Source organism: Rhinatrema bivittatum, chromosome 4, assembly GCF_901001135.1.
Source record: "Rhinatrema bivittatum chromosome 4, aRhiBiv1.1, whole genome shotgun sequence".
Lineage (NCBI taxonomy): Eukaryota > Metazoa > Chordata > Amphibia > Gymnophiona > Rhinatrematidae > Rhinatrema > Rhinatrema bivittatum.
Window position 1 is genome coordinate 226131848 of NC_042618.1, and position 15011 is coordinate 226146858.

At 46.0% G+C, this 15011-nt stretch overlaps 1 protein-coding gene across 1 annotated transcript in view; it reads right to left on the bottom strand.

The window, feature by feature from the left end:
• LOC115090551 (protein mono-ADP-ribosyltransferase PARP12-like) overlaps window positions 1-15011 on the bottom strand; it is a 132415-nt gene that overhangs the window by 95713 nt on the left and 21691 nt on the right. Inside the window, exons 2-4 of the mRNA XM_029599784.1 lie at window positions 14819-14954; window positions 13484-13772; window positions 4026-4127 (exon numbers count right to left, since the gene is read on the bottom strand). Of these exons, the coding sequence (XP_029455644.1) occupies window positions 4026-4127; window positions 13484-13772; window positions 14819-14954 (527 nt within the window). The remainder of the gene's footprint in view (window positions 1-4025; window positions 4128-13483; window positions 13773-14818; window positions 14955-15011) is intronic.

Genomic DNA, 15011 nt, shown 5'->3' on the forward strand with positions numbered 1-15011 from the left:
GCAGCGACTGCAACCGGACGCCATGGCTTCAACAAAAATTTAGCCGCAGTGCGGTCGATGGCCGGTAGGCCCCAAAGGGAAAACCCAATGGGAATCGACCGCAAATGAGGGTAAAGCCTTACCTTATGACCGTGGACTATGGAATCGATAGGGGGACCCCGATGGGGTAAAATTTTTTAAATTTTTTTGAAATAAGTTCCGTGAGGAAAATTCCTGTCAGGAATCTCTAGAGAGCACCTTAACCCACGTGGCTACTGCTGCGCAGAAGAAAAAAAAAAAAAAAAGAGACTGAAGGGGGACCCCTGCTGGATGCAGGATTGATGCTATGCTGGGCATGCCCAGTAGGTGCCAGTCAAAGTTCTAGAAACTTTGACAAAAGTGTTCCGTGATTGGGCTCCATCCTGAGGACTACCATCCTGCTTGTCCTGTGAGAAACTTTCTTGTTGGGTACGATAAAATAAATGGAATAACACTCCATATTTTCCTGGGGCATAGGTATTGGGACTACCAACCTCATCCTGAGGAGTCTTACAAGTGTAATCTCTACTGCCTGCTTCTGCTGGGAGTGGCAAGGAGACATCATGAATACGTCCTGAGGAGTGCTGTGGAATTCCAGTGCATATTCTTCTTGAATGACTTCCAATATCCATTTGTCCGAAGTAATCTCGACCCACCATTGCTGAAAGAGAGACAGGCGACCCCCTATCTTCTCGTCCCGACAGTGGGTTGGTAACATTTCATAGTGAGTTTCAGGATTAGATTGAACCCAAACCTGCCCCTCTCCTCGGCTGTTGGGTACGAAAGGACTGGGACCTCCAAAGGGGTCAAGACCTCTGAAATGTTGAATTTCTGTAAGGACAAAAAATGCTGGGAACCCCTGGAATGACCCCTCATAGGCAAGGGGTGCTGTGGCTGCTTCTTCTTATGTTCCAGTAATTGGGGAACTAGAGACTCGCCCCATATACTGGCCAGTTTTTCCAACTGGCTCCCAAATAAAAGTGATCCTTTAAAGGGCATCTTTGTAAGATTAGCTTTGGAGGTTGCGTCAGCTGACCAGTTCCACAGCCATAGCTGTTGTATGGCCGCCACCACTGAGGCCGCTCCTCTGGCCGAAGTACGGACTAAATTAGAGTCTGCATCTGCTTAAAAGGCGGCAGCGGGCTCCATAACTGCTCTGGAATTCACCCGAGTCATCAATCTCCTGAGAGAGAAGTAGACACGAATGAGCCACCAGAGCGCAACAAGAAGCAATCTTTAAGGTCACTGCTACAGCATCAAAGGCTTGTTTAAGGATAGACTCAATTCGTCAATCATGCACATCTTTTAAGGCTGCTCCTCCTTCCACTGGGATAACTGTTTGTTTAGAGATGGCACAGACCAGTGCATCAACTTTAGGAAAACACAAATGTTCCCTTACTGCTGAGTCCAGAGGGAATAGAGAGCTTCCAACTCGCAGCCCTCTTTAAAACTTGCTTCTGGGGCATCCCATTCCAGATCAATCAACTCCTGGATGGCTACTGGAAAGTAGTAGGAGGCCTTCCTTAGGGAAATCAGAATGGGATTCTTCTTTGGTTCCATCATAGAGTCTGCCCCAGGGACTCCCAGCATGTTCAGGGTCTGGGAAACCAGGGCCGGAAATTTGTCTCTATTGAAAAACTGTAACATGGTCCGATATAGTTCTACTCCAGGAGGAATTTCCTCATCTTCCAAGGAATCTGTATTCTCCTCTTCTTCTGTACCGTCTGGGTCTCTGCCAGGGATACCCTTGGTAAGGTGAGGCATACCTCAGGACCTGCTGGTAGGAAGAGGAGAGGGAAAGGCCCCCGGCCAAGGGTCCATCCGGACTGGGGCAAGAGAGGCCGTAGACTGCGCCTGCATGAAGGCTTGTAGTCAGCGGAAAATCTCCATCTAGGAAAAGGCCACCAGGTCCATACCTAATCCAGGAGGTACTGGGGTGGGACCAGTTGAACTTCCCTCTCCCACGGATAAACCCATCAAGGGGATACTAAGGTCTGGCATACTTCCATTTAAGGTAGTGACCAACCCATAATCCGAATGGGAGGAGCCTGGCTTAGCAAAGTCCAAGGAGGACAGTTCCTCATGGGCTTCCTCACAGTGCCAACATAAGTTGGAACCCAGGTTAGACTGAGAGGCTCTAATATAGCAAGCGTTGGCACTTAGTTTTCTTGGTTGGCGGTGCCATTGGCGGCAGTAATTGTGTGTCCTATCGGTTCGCGCTTAAAAATTTATGCGCACCAAATTTGAGCATCTAGGTGGGCTGCAAAGAGGCACACGCATAGCCCGTGCACCCGGCTTTTCCTGTGTTCTGCACTTAGTAAGTTGTGCGCGTATGTACGCGCACGATGTTATGTGCGCAGCGCGTGTGCAGAGCCAACGCACTGCTCATACCAATGTACTATGGAGGGCAATACAGCACGCACAAAGACATGCACAAGATGGCGGCGCCGTGGCCTACCACGTGGTGTGCCAAGCAAGCCTAAAGCAGGGCCTAGCCCACTGGGGGGGGGGGGGGGCGCTTAACATGCTCGGAAGCCCACTTCCCCTTACCGCAACAGGTACGGTGCGCCAAGCAAGGAGACCAGAGGAAGACTTACCGAAACCCCTTCAAACATCTCTGAATCAGGAGGTGAATCATCTTCTTTTTTTTTTTTTATACTTAGCTAGGGTCAGCGCTTACCGGCTGAATATAGAGATGGTCTCCAGCTGTAGGGAGAGGGGGCTTTGGCCATCACCGCCGCACTCAGCTTCCTGCACCCGCTGCCTTTCAGTTGCTTAAGCAGCAAACTCCATGCCGGGAACCAGCTACCGGACCAAGGCCCACCTTTGAGGGATCTCGGAAATTGCCTCAAGAATTCTCAACTGCGGGAGGGCAGGAGAGCGGAGCTCAATTTTCCTTCAATTTAGAAAGTAGAATTTCTCCTTCCAGAAAGTACCACAATCCCTGTAGGGAGAGGTATGTCCACCATCTGCTGGAGACGGAGAATAATGGAGGGCTGAGGTCACTACAGGGGTGTAGTATGTAGGGTGATGTCAACTTTGAAATCTAACTCCGTCTCCATCTGCTAGCAGGGGAGCATAACCTATTGGTCCTGAGTCCATCTGGCTACATACTAGAAAATGGGGATTTTTCAGACTTAAGTGATCACAGCCCATCTATTTATTTGTAGTTTTTATATTGCACCCTACCCATGGCACGTCACAACAAATTACAATAAAAGAAAAGTCTTGCAGTACAATGTCATTGATAATGAATCAAAGGCTGGACAACAGGGGATTCAGGTAGTAGGATAAGCCTATTGAAACAGTTGAGTTTTGACCAGCAATTTACCAAGGAGATAGGCAGCTGGACATCAGAAAGTGAGTTTCTTCTCCTGGAAAAATGACAGCAAGGAGACAGACAGAAAGCAAGGAGCAGTCCTGTTCAGTGCATGGGATGCAAAGAAGAGTGCAGGATTCAAAGCAGAGGGAGTGAGCTGCAGTAAGCAGCAGACAAGAGTAGACAGGAAATGGTGAGCCAAGCAATGAATACATCTGAAGGTGAAGATGCGCAGAAATATTGCTTGAAACTTGATCAGGAGGCCAATGTAATGAGCAGAGAAGCTGATTAAGAGAAGAATACAGAGGATATTGGAAACAATATGTGCTGCGGAATTCTGGAGAAGTCGAAGAGCTTGAAGTGAAGCATGAAGAAGACCAACAAAGAGACTACTGCAACAGTCTAAAGGAGAGAAGAAAACCATATGTAGAAGATAACAGGCTTCAAAAGTAAGACAGGATTGTAGTAATAAGGAAGATGGATCAAAGTTGTGACATTTAACCTTCCTGGCAGGAAAAAAAAAAAAGGCAAATCTGCTTAACAGCTTTCCTCCAAATTTCTTGAAAAAAAAAATTTGACAGACAAGGAGAAAATACCTATGATGATGATTTCTATTTCTTTTAGGTCATTCTGCTTTGATATTCTGGCCTGTTCTGCTACCAAGACAGATTATATATCGATGACTTACCTTGAAAGCTACAGCTCTTCCTAATATTGAACAAGCAGATTTCGTCACTTCCCTCGCTGCTGGTGGAGTTCTTTCGTATCTTGCCAGAAGGTACGATTCCTTCTACAGAGTAACAAAACAGATAATGTGATGACTGATAAAAGACAGAAAGGACCATCTAAGCTGCCCATTTGCCCTTCTCACTACAGTATCAAAGACCCTACCTGGCCTCTGGTTTCTCTCCTCTTTTCTGACAGCAATGACCCTCTTTTCTTGTCCCATGCTTCTTGCGTTTCAATACCATTTTTGTCCCCAGTATCTACAATGGGAGGTTGCTCTTATGCTAATGTAGATACTTCCCAATGTGTGAAGAAATGCTTTCCTATAAATTTGTTTTAATGAGTATAAAAGGATTTTTTTTTTTTTATAGCAACCACACTTTATGACATCACAAGATAAAACTCCCTCTCCCTCCAGGTTTAACTTGTCAGTATTACTCATAATTAGTTACGGACATCCATGTTGCATGGAAGTGATCAGAAACTTGTCTCTACCCAATTTATAATCAAAGAATAGCTGACCGAACCACTATGAGCTTCTACTGCATATAGCACCATGAAGGCAGCTCAATTTGGTATGGCAGACATACCATTAAACGGAATCCTCATATGTTCTCTCTTTTAATTACGAAAAAAGCAAAATATCAATTCAGAATTCCACAGTGACCAGATATGACCCGCATCCCACAAAGTATGAAACCTTTATACATTTGATTCCAGACATTTGATTCCAGACTGGAAAATTGGGCATCCAAATGGCAGATGAAATTTAATGTGGATAAGTGCAAGGTGATGCATATAGGGAAAAATAACCCATGCTATAATTACACAATGTTGGGTTCCATATTAGGTGCTACAACCCAAGGAAGAGATCTAGGTGTCATAGTGGATAACACATTGAAATCGTCGGTGCAGTGTGCAGCGGCAGTCAAAAAAGCAAACAGAATGTTGGGAATTATTAGAAAGGGAATGGTGAATAAAACGGAAAATGTCATAATGCCTCTGTATCGCTCCATGGTGAGACCGCACCTTGAATACTGTGTACAATTCTGGTCGCCGCATCTCAAAAAAGATATAATTGCGATGGAGAAGGTACAGAGAAGGGCTACCAAAATGATAAGGGGAATGGAACAACTCCCCTATGAGGAAAGACTAAAGAGGTTAGGACTTTTCAGCTTGGAGAAGAGACGACTGAGGGGGGGATATGATAGAGGTGTTTAAAATCATGAGAGGTCTAGAACGGGTAGATTTGAATCGGTTATTTACTCTTTCGGATAGTAGAAAGACTAGGAGGCACTCCATGAAGTTAGCATGGGGCACATTTAAAACTAATCGGAGAAAGTTCTTTTTTACTCAACGCACAATTAAACTCTGGAATTTGTTGCCAGAGAATGTGGTTCATGCAGTTAGTATAGCTGTGTTTAAAAAAGGATTGGATAAGTTCTTGGAGGAGAAGTCCATTACCTGCTATTAAGTTCACTTAGAGAATAGCCACTGCCATTAGCAATGGTTACATGGAATAGACTTAGTTTTTGGGTACTTGCCAGGTTCTTATGGCCTGGATTGGCCACTGTTGGAAACAGGATGCTGGGCTTGATGGACCCTTGGTCTGACCCAGTATGGCATTTTCTTATGTTCTTACAAAATAAAGTCTTGTTCCTATGTGGCCTATGCTTAAATCTGGCCCCGATTGTTCCGTCAAGAAAAATAAAGTGAACTTTGCTCATATCAAACAGTGCATGTTAAGGGATAACTTCACATAGGTTCTGATTTTCATAAGAATTTCATAAGCATTTTACATTTGTAAAACTGGGTTTTACAAATGTAAATCCACTTTACCCGTGTAAGTGGGCTTTTGAAAATTGCTACAATATATGCAATTGAACTGTCCATAGGTTTTTAACTATGTTACGTGCACCTAATGCAGGTAAATGGCTTTGGAAAATTGCTATAATAATATGTTACATTTACATGCGAAACTCCTTTGAAAATTCACATGTAAGGTTCCTCCCCCCATTTCTATGGGAAAAGGCTTTGATGAATCAGGTCATGATTATGCTTCACTTGTCTAGAACAGAGGTGAGCAAACTGGGATGGGGCTTGAACAGTCCTGAAGGGGGGCCTATTTGCTGCTAAATCCAGGAAGAAAAAAATGGCTATGCAATCAAGTCTCAATGCCATGGAAGTACTGCAAGGTCAGGAGGGAGTGAGATGTTAGAATATAGCAACATCATTATAAGCATGCCACGGCTTAGCTATGTGTCTCTTAGTGAGCCAGAGAAAGGAGCTTCTTCTTGGCGGGCTCAGGTGGGGAGCTGCTTACTCTGTGGCAGAACTTGTCATGGGAACAGCCACTATGGAATACCTGCCACTTCAGGCCGCAGCCTGGGAGAAGTTCCTGTTGTTGCCTGGTTCCTACCTAGGGAGAGAGATCACAGCTGTTGACTGCCAGGGGAAAAGAAATGGTAAGGTTGAGGAAGAGATGGACAAAGAGGCCAGAGAGCATGAGGAAGTGGAAGGGAGAGAAGGAGGAGGTGAGGAAGGAAGAATAAAGGGTAAGAACAAAAAGGTTAAATATACAAATCCAAACATGAGAAAATAAAAAAGATGAGCAAACTAAGAAACACACAAAAACAGAAAAATAGGAATTAGTGAAGACAATAAAAAAAAGTGAAAAAAAAAAGTTTGGCAAGGTAGACGCCTGGAGCAGTGGTCCCCAAACCTGTCCAGGAGGGCCACCAGCCAGTCGGGTTTTTGGGATATCCACAATGAATATGCATGAGAGAAAATTTGCATGTTATGGATGCAGTGCATGCAAATTTTCTCTCATGCATATTCATTGTGGATATCCCAAAAACCCGACTGGCTGGTGGCCCTCCAGGACAGGTTTGGGGACCACTGGTCTGGAGGTGGTGAGTCCGTCTGTGTTTCTCCGTCTGTGATGTCTGGGTGTTGGATTTCTGGGTGGGGTGCCTTTGTCTGTCTGGATACAAGATATATTTTCTCTCTGTGCCTATGTGTGAACTTACTCCTTTCAGCAGCTTGAATAGAAACAAAATGTGGGCTCTGAGCCACTGGTTGGTAGTGTGGCTGCCTGGTGAATTATATATATGAAGATGTGTCGCTGCTACTACAACCATGATTTTGATGAACGTCCGAGGAGCCGTAGCTAGTCCGAAGAGTAGCGCCTGAAACTGGTAGTGATGGTCCAGGTTCGCGAAGCGTAGGAAGCGCTGATGATCATGATGGACCGGGATGTGGAGATAGGCATCTGACAGATCCAGAGAGATCAGAAATTCTCCCGGCTATACCGCCCTTATGACCGAGCATAGGGTTTTTCCATGTGGAAGTGTGGTACCCTCAGGTAGCGATTGATGGACTTGAGGTCCAGAATGGGTCGGAACGTGCCCTCTTTCTTGGGGACGATAAAATAGATGAAATAGTGTCCAGTATTTTGTTGGTGCGTGGGCACCAGTGTTATTGCCTTTAGGGCGAGTAATTTTGTCAGTGTGGTTCCCACTGCTGTTCTCTTGGAGAGGGAGTGCCACGGTGATTTCACAAATTTGTCTGGAGGGATGCTGTGGAAGTCCAGGTATTATCCCTCTCGAATGATGGTTAGGACACACTTGTCCGATGTTATCTCAACCCATCTTTGGTAGAACAGGGCAAGCCTGCCCCCTATGGCTTCTTCCTATGGATGGGTCTGATGATTCTCATTGCGGGGTACGGCTGGGGCCTGGACCTGAGCCGGCTCCCCTCTTGTTGTGCCTGTTCTGAAAGGACTGGCCCCTGCCTGCAGGGTGAGGGGCTTGGTATGTGTTTTTGTACAGTCTGAAATGCTGGGATCCTCTGCCCTTGGATATTCGGGGAGAGGGGCGTTGGTTTCTTTTGTTCCTGTCCTCCGGTAACCGGGGTACTGAAGATTCGCCCCATGTGTCGGCTAACTTCTCCAGTTCACTTCCGAACAGGAGGGCTCCTTTAAAAGGCACTCTCGTGAGTTTTGTCTTGGAAGTTGCGTCGGCTGACCAACTTCGGAGCCAGAGTTGCCTTCTGGCTGCCAGTATGGATGAGACGCCCCTGGCTGAGGTGTGCACCCGAGAGGAAAGATATCGCCTGTTCTAATGTTTCAACGGACGTGGTTGCATCCCTGGAGAGCGACATGCAGGCACGTGTAACAAAACGGCGCAGCAGGCAGCGATCTGCAGGGACACAGCTGCAACATCAAATGACTGCTTAAGGATGGATTCCTGACGTCTGTCCTGGGCATCCTTGAGTGCAGCTCCTCCTTCGACTGGAATGGTAGTGCGCTTTGAGACAGCACAGACCATGGTGTCCACTTTGGGGAACCCCAGAAGCTCTTTGGCTGAGGGGTTTAGGGCCTGACCTCCTTTGAAGCTGGCCTCCGGAGCATTCATTCCAGGTCAAATCAGTTGTTGTAGAGCCTGCAGCCCGACCAAAACAGGATTCGCCTTTGGCTCCACTGCGGTGCTTGTGCCTGGGATGGCCAGCGTCTTAAGGCTCAGAAACACGAGATCTGATCACTCGTCCTTGGAGAAGAAACGCATCAAGGTTCCATATGGTTCCGTTCCTGGAGGGATTTCCCCTTCCTCCAGGGAGTCTGGCTCTTCTTCCGAGGTGTCTGGGTCCCCTAAGGGGAGGCCTTTGTCTGGAGGAGGCACATCTCTGGAAGGCCGAGAGAGGCCTGGCAGGTTTTGGTCCTCTGGTGGAGGCTGTGGCTGTGTCACCAGGGGCACAGATTGTGCCTGAACAAAGGTTTGCAGCCCTTTGAAGAATTCCACCCAGGAAAAGGTTCCTGGGTCTAGATTGAACCCAGTGGCATTCCCCAAGGGGCCCATCTGTGGAGGAGCCGAGCCGGGGATAGAGAGATCCGGGGTACTATCGTTGGTGGAGCCGGATTCCTCTACTGGCGGGGGGGGGCCCTGCCTCGGTACCCCCAGAGCCTCTTCGCACTGTAGGCACAGGGCAGAGGCCGCTTCGTGTTGCGCAGCTCTCAGGTGCCAGGCTGGGCAGAGTGCTTGTCCCTTGGTTTTCTTGGCTGGTGGTGCCATGATTTGTGCGCATGGAGACGTTCAAAACTCGTCTGAGCGCTTATATGCACGCGCCGGGAGGCTTAGATATGCTCTCCGGGTGCGCCGAAGCTGTGCGTGCAGGATGCAGAAAATGTGATTGCAGGCCGCTAGTTGTGCACTTAGCGGGGATGCGTGCGCCGCTGTGCGCACAAGTCATTTGTGTGCCCGGCTCGCCGCTGTGTGCACGGCTCAGTAAACATAAGAACATAAGAAAATGCCATACTGGGTCAGACCAAAGATCCATCAAGCCCAGCATCCTGTTTCCAACAGAGGCCAATCCAGGCCATAAGAACCTGGCAAGTACCCAAAAACTAAGTCTATTCCATGTAACCATTGCTAATGGCAGTGGCTATTCTCTAAGTGAACTTAATAGCAGGTAATGGACTTCTGCTCCAAGAACTTATACAATCCTTTTTTAAACACAGCTATACTAACTGCACTAACCACATCCTCAGGCAACAAATTCCAGAGTTTAATTGTGCGTTGAGTAAAAAAGAACTTTCTCCGATTAGTTTTAAATGTGCCCCATGCTAACTTCATGGAGTGCTCCCTAGTCTTTCTACTATCCGAAAGAGTAAATAACCGATTGACATCTACCCGTTCTAGACCTCTCATGATTTTAAACACCTCTATCATATTCCCCCTCAGTCGTCTCTTCTCCAAGCTGAAAGTCCTAACCTCTTTAGTCTTTCCTCATAGGGGAGTTGTTCCATTCCCCTTATTTTGGTAGCCCTTTTCTGTACCTTCTCCATCGCAATTATATCTTTTTTGAGATGCGGCGACCAGAATTGTACACAGTATTCAAGGTGCGGTTTCACCATGGCGCGATACAGAGGCATTATGACATTTTCCGTTTTATTCACCATTCCCTTTTTAATAATTCCCAACATTCTGTTTGCTTTTTTGACTGCCGCAGCACACTGTACCGACGATTTCAATGTGTTATCCACTATGACACCTAGATCTCTTTCTTGGGTTGTAGCACCTAATATGGAACCCAACATTGTGTAATTATAGCATGGGTTATTTTTCCCTATATGCATCACCTTGCACTTGTCCACATTAAATTTCATCTGCCATTTGGATGCCCAATTTTCCAGTCTCACAAGTTCTTCCTGCAATTTATGACAATCTGCTTGTGATTTAACTACTCTGAACAATTTTGTGTCATCTGCAAATTTGATTATCTCACTCGTCGTATTTCTTTCCAGATCATTTATAAATATATTGAAAAGTAAGGGTCCCAATACAGATCCCTGAGGCACTCCACTGTCCTTCCACTGAGAAAATTGCCCATTTAATCCTACTCTCTGTTTCCTGTCTTTTAGCCAGTTTGCAGTCCACGAAAGGACATCGCCACCTATCCCATGACTTTTTACTTTTCCTAGAAGCCTCTCATGAGGATCTTTGTCAAACGCCTTCTGAAAATCCAAGTATACTATATCTACCGGTTCACCTTTTCCACATGTTTATTAACTCCTTCAAAAAGTGAAGCAGATTTGTGAGGCAAGACTTGCCCTGGTAAAGCCATGCTGACTTTGTTCCATTAAACCATGTCTTTCTATATGTTCTGTGATTTTGATGTTTAGAACACTTTCCACTATTTTTCCTGGCACTGAAGTCAGGCTAACCGGTCTGTAGTTTCCCGGATCACCCCTGGAGCCCTGCAGACAATACGGCGGTCAAGGGGAGGAAATGGCACTGGCGACCACGCGGGCAAGATGGCGCCCCCCCCCCCCGGGGGGTCTCCACGTGGGAGGACCCTCACACAGGATTGGGATCTAGCCCGGACAGGGCTGCTCAACCTGATAGGACAGACGCCGGAGGGCGATCTGTGCGGCTATCCGAGCCTCGGAGACCGGAGACTTTAAGAAAAGTTTTCTACCTTACCTCGTCTCGGTGCTTCCCGGTCTCGTGCTGGGCAGTCTGCGGCTGCGGGGGGAGAGGGAAAATACCTTCACCGCCACGCTCGGTATTGCACCCGCTGCCTCTCAGCCACTCCCGTTCCTGGGGGCTAAGTCAACGCCAGGAACCGGCTACCGGACCGAGGCTTACCTCTGAGGGATCTCTGAAATCACCTCAGGAATTCTCGACTGGGGAGGGACCCTTAGGTATCACCACAGGAGAGTGGAGCTCGTCTTGTAGAGGTAAGATTATATCTTTCTTCTTGGTTTGGATTATCTAACGCTTTGCAAGCGTATGTAGAGTCCCAAACTGCTAAGGAGACGGAGAAATACTGAAGAGCACAGCTTTCTGCACGGGTATATGTAGTGCTGATGTCAGATTGAAATCTGACTCAGTCTCCAACTGCTATCAGGAGTACAATACACCCATTAGTCCTGAGTCTATCTGCTACACGCTAGGAAATATGAAATTTTCAGTTTTATCCACCATTCCCTTTCTAATAATTCCCAACATTCTGTTTGCTTTTCTGACTGCTGCAGCACACTGAGCCGACGATTTCAATGTGTTATCCACTATGACGCCCAGATCTCTTTCTTGGGTGGTAGCACCTAATATGGAACCTAACATTGTGTAACTATAGCATGGGTTATTTTTCTCTATATGCATCACCTTGCTCTTGTCCACATTAAATTTCATCTGCCATTTGGATGCCCAATTTTCCAGTCTCACAAGGTCTTACTGCAATTTATCACAATCTGCTTGTGATTTAACTACTCTGAACAATTTTGTGTCATCTGCAAATTTGATTATCTCACTTGTCGTATTTCTTTCCAGATCATTTATAAATATATTGAAAAGTAAGGGTCCCAATACAGATCCCTGAGGCACTCCACTGTCCACTCCCTTCCACTGAGAAAATTGTCCATTTAATCCTACTCTCTGTTTCCTGTCTTTTAGCCAGTTTGCAATCCACGAAAGGACATCGCCACCTATCCCATGACTTTTTACTTTTCCTAGAAGCCTCTCATGAGGATCTTTGTCAAACTCCTTCTGAAAATCCAAGTATACTATATCAACCGGTTCACCTTTATCCACGTGTTTATTAACTCCTTCAAAAAAGTGAAGCAGATTTGTGAGGCAAGACTTGCCCTGGGTAAAGCCATGCTGACTTTGTTCCATTAAACCATGTCTTTCTATATATTCTGTGATTTTGATGTTTAGAACACTTTCCACTATTTTTCCTGGCACTGAAGTCAGGCTAACTATGTGCATGTTTTCCTCCCCTTATCTAAACCCGCATTCTCTCAATGGAGATAAAAGCACAGATGCAGACTTTTAACAGCATTCAGACAGCCCATTATTGCAGGTAGAATGCTGTTTACCCCATGGAAACTGCATCGGAAAATTGTCCTTCTCATATATTACCTTCAGAAGGAAGAATGTGTTTGAACTCCTTACAATCCTTTGCATTGCATCATGTCCTCCAGTATTTCTTTACCCAATGCGTCAAACCTCACATCCTCTCTTCCAGTGCAAAAAAAGACTGTCTTCTAGACACCCAACTGGAAAACATCCTATCCCTTTCCCAGCCCACCCTTCCATCTCCCCCTCCCCCATCTCTAACTTCCATCTCCCCACTGTATCCCCTTCAGTCATCTCTATGTATCCCTCCCCTTCTTCCATCTCATACTCCAAAGTACTTCTCTTACTCCCATCTCACCTATTACATCACGCCATCCACGAATCCCCTCTATACTCCTCTCCTTCCCCCAACTCACTTCGCCATCTTCTCACTGTATTCTTTCCCCTCCATCTCCCCTTTTAATACTACCTTACTGGTTATCCCCAGGCTGCAGGACCTGGGTTCCTTCTATTTCTCTCAAACTGCCAGATGCAAGCGGCAGGCTCCTTCTTCCACATGAGATGGGGAATTTCTCCTTCCCCTCTTTGGCTCACATTGGCCAGACTACACCAAGAGCCCTCTCCTCCTCCTGTGTAGCTCCTGCTCTAGCAATCTGCTCCTCCTTCCACATTGGCATTTGGTTTTCCTCCTCTTCCTCAGGACAGGTAAGGCCGTACTGATGGCTTTGTACTCTTGGGGGGGGAGGGGGGGGGAAGGCTGGCAGCCTTCTCCCACAGAAGCTGGATGGATGGCAAGGTTAAAAACATTGGGTGCCGTGCCTAGCAAAACCCACTTGGAGAAGGCACTGATCATGTCCCTTTTGTTTTCTCAGTTCCGACTACCAAAACTGGGGTCATTTCATGACTTCAACAGTGGTGAAAGAAAGAACCTAAATTCAATCATGTATCGGTATACGCTGCAAGAAACTGTAATTGGGTTCAACACCCAGCTCTGCCAGATCCTGCATGTGAAAGACAGAAAGAACATCCATTTCCCCAACAACTGGAAAGAAAGTTTTCATACCTTTGTTTTGTGTTGGGGATAAAGGAGGAGGGGAAAAGGAAGAGCTATTTCTGATGTCGAAGGCATTTCTGTAGATGGAAGGCAGCTTGTGAATCAAGGTCAAGCTCAGCCCCCACTTATCCAGCATTTCCAGGCACTCCCCATCACAAAGATTATGTGACCGCTTGCAGCCACTGCCAAATCGGCAGTCTCCCTGCAGGTAATGCTGGCAGACGTGCAGCTTGATGCAGCTCTTTTTAAAGGCACAAGAGCCATAAGGGCCATCACCTCTATTATAGTGCATACAAATCTGGGAAGAGAAAGCAAAAAAGAAAATGTAGACTTTAATTGTATAAAACAAAATACAGAACAGGTTACATATTTCTAGGTGTACTGATGCATGATGAGGAATGGATGAGTTTATGTAAGCTAACTAGCTAGATTTATGAAGTCATCAGCACCCCTGTGTTTGCTAGATATTGACTTAGAGGCAAGATTACCACAAGCCAGACTGCACCCTCTCTTCAGTAAGAAAGCAATTCTCCCCATGTAAATAAAAAATATTAGTGAGGGAGAGAAATATAAAATATCTCCCTTAGGCTCCTAGCTGTGAATAAAGTAGTGTAGCTGCCATCTTAGTCCTCTGTATCCAAGTGGACTAACGATTAACAAACAAGTTGTAAGTGATCCCTTTTAATTAAATAATATATTTGTGACTAGATTTCAAGGACTATCCTAGAATGCTATAACATTCACCTATAGCAACAGAGCAACATGTGCCTCAGGGAATCCCATGTAGCCCAGGGACTTCTAGTCAAAAGCATGTTAACCCTTTGCATTAGGCATATTTCTAGGGAAATGTACTCACGGAAAATTTGGAGTTTGGCTATGATCTACTCCCAGGACACTGACATTATTTAACTTTTTTTTTTTTTTTTATGGACCCTCCCCTTGTTTCCTTCTTTAATCTTCTCCCCCCACCCTAGATAGCATACCTGGGAACTGTGTCTGTCCCTTAGTGCCTGGATGGGGCAACCATAGAAGCAGCAATCATCTTCCCTCCCTCATCAGGAATGATGGAGTCTTCTTGATAGCTTGCTCAACCCCAGGTGACCCCAACAGACAACATCCTTCAAGTCTCCTGTACCACAGTGTTGTGGCTTGAGCCACAAGGTTGTCCCATTATTCATCTCTTTTCAACATCATGCTTGAGTAGCACTGACAACACTGTTACATCTACCCGCTGGAGTTTTCCTGAGGTGATATCTGTACTGTATTGTATTTGGTAGGATATTCTTGGATAAAACACAGCTGGTTTGTTCACTATGCATTTCTTCAAGCATTCATGCTACTTACTTCAGGCAAAAGTGAAGGATCATTCTGTAGCAATAAGTGACGCAGGTCATCTTCACTCAAACCTTGAAGCCCATGGCTGCGTAGGACTTGAAGATTATGGTCTAAGAGGATGTTATGAATAAATTTACAGGGGTTCCTACAATAAAGTATAGATATAATTGGTCATTATCCATTTGTATAGTTGCTAATGAAA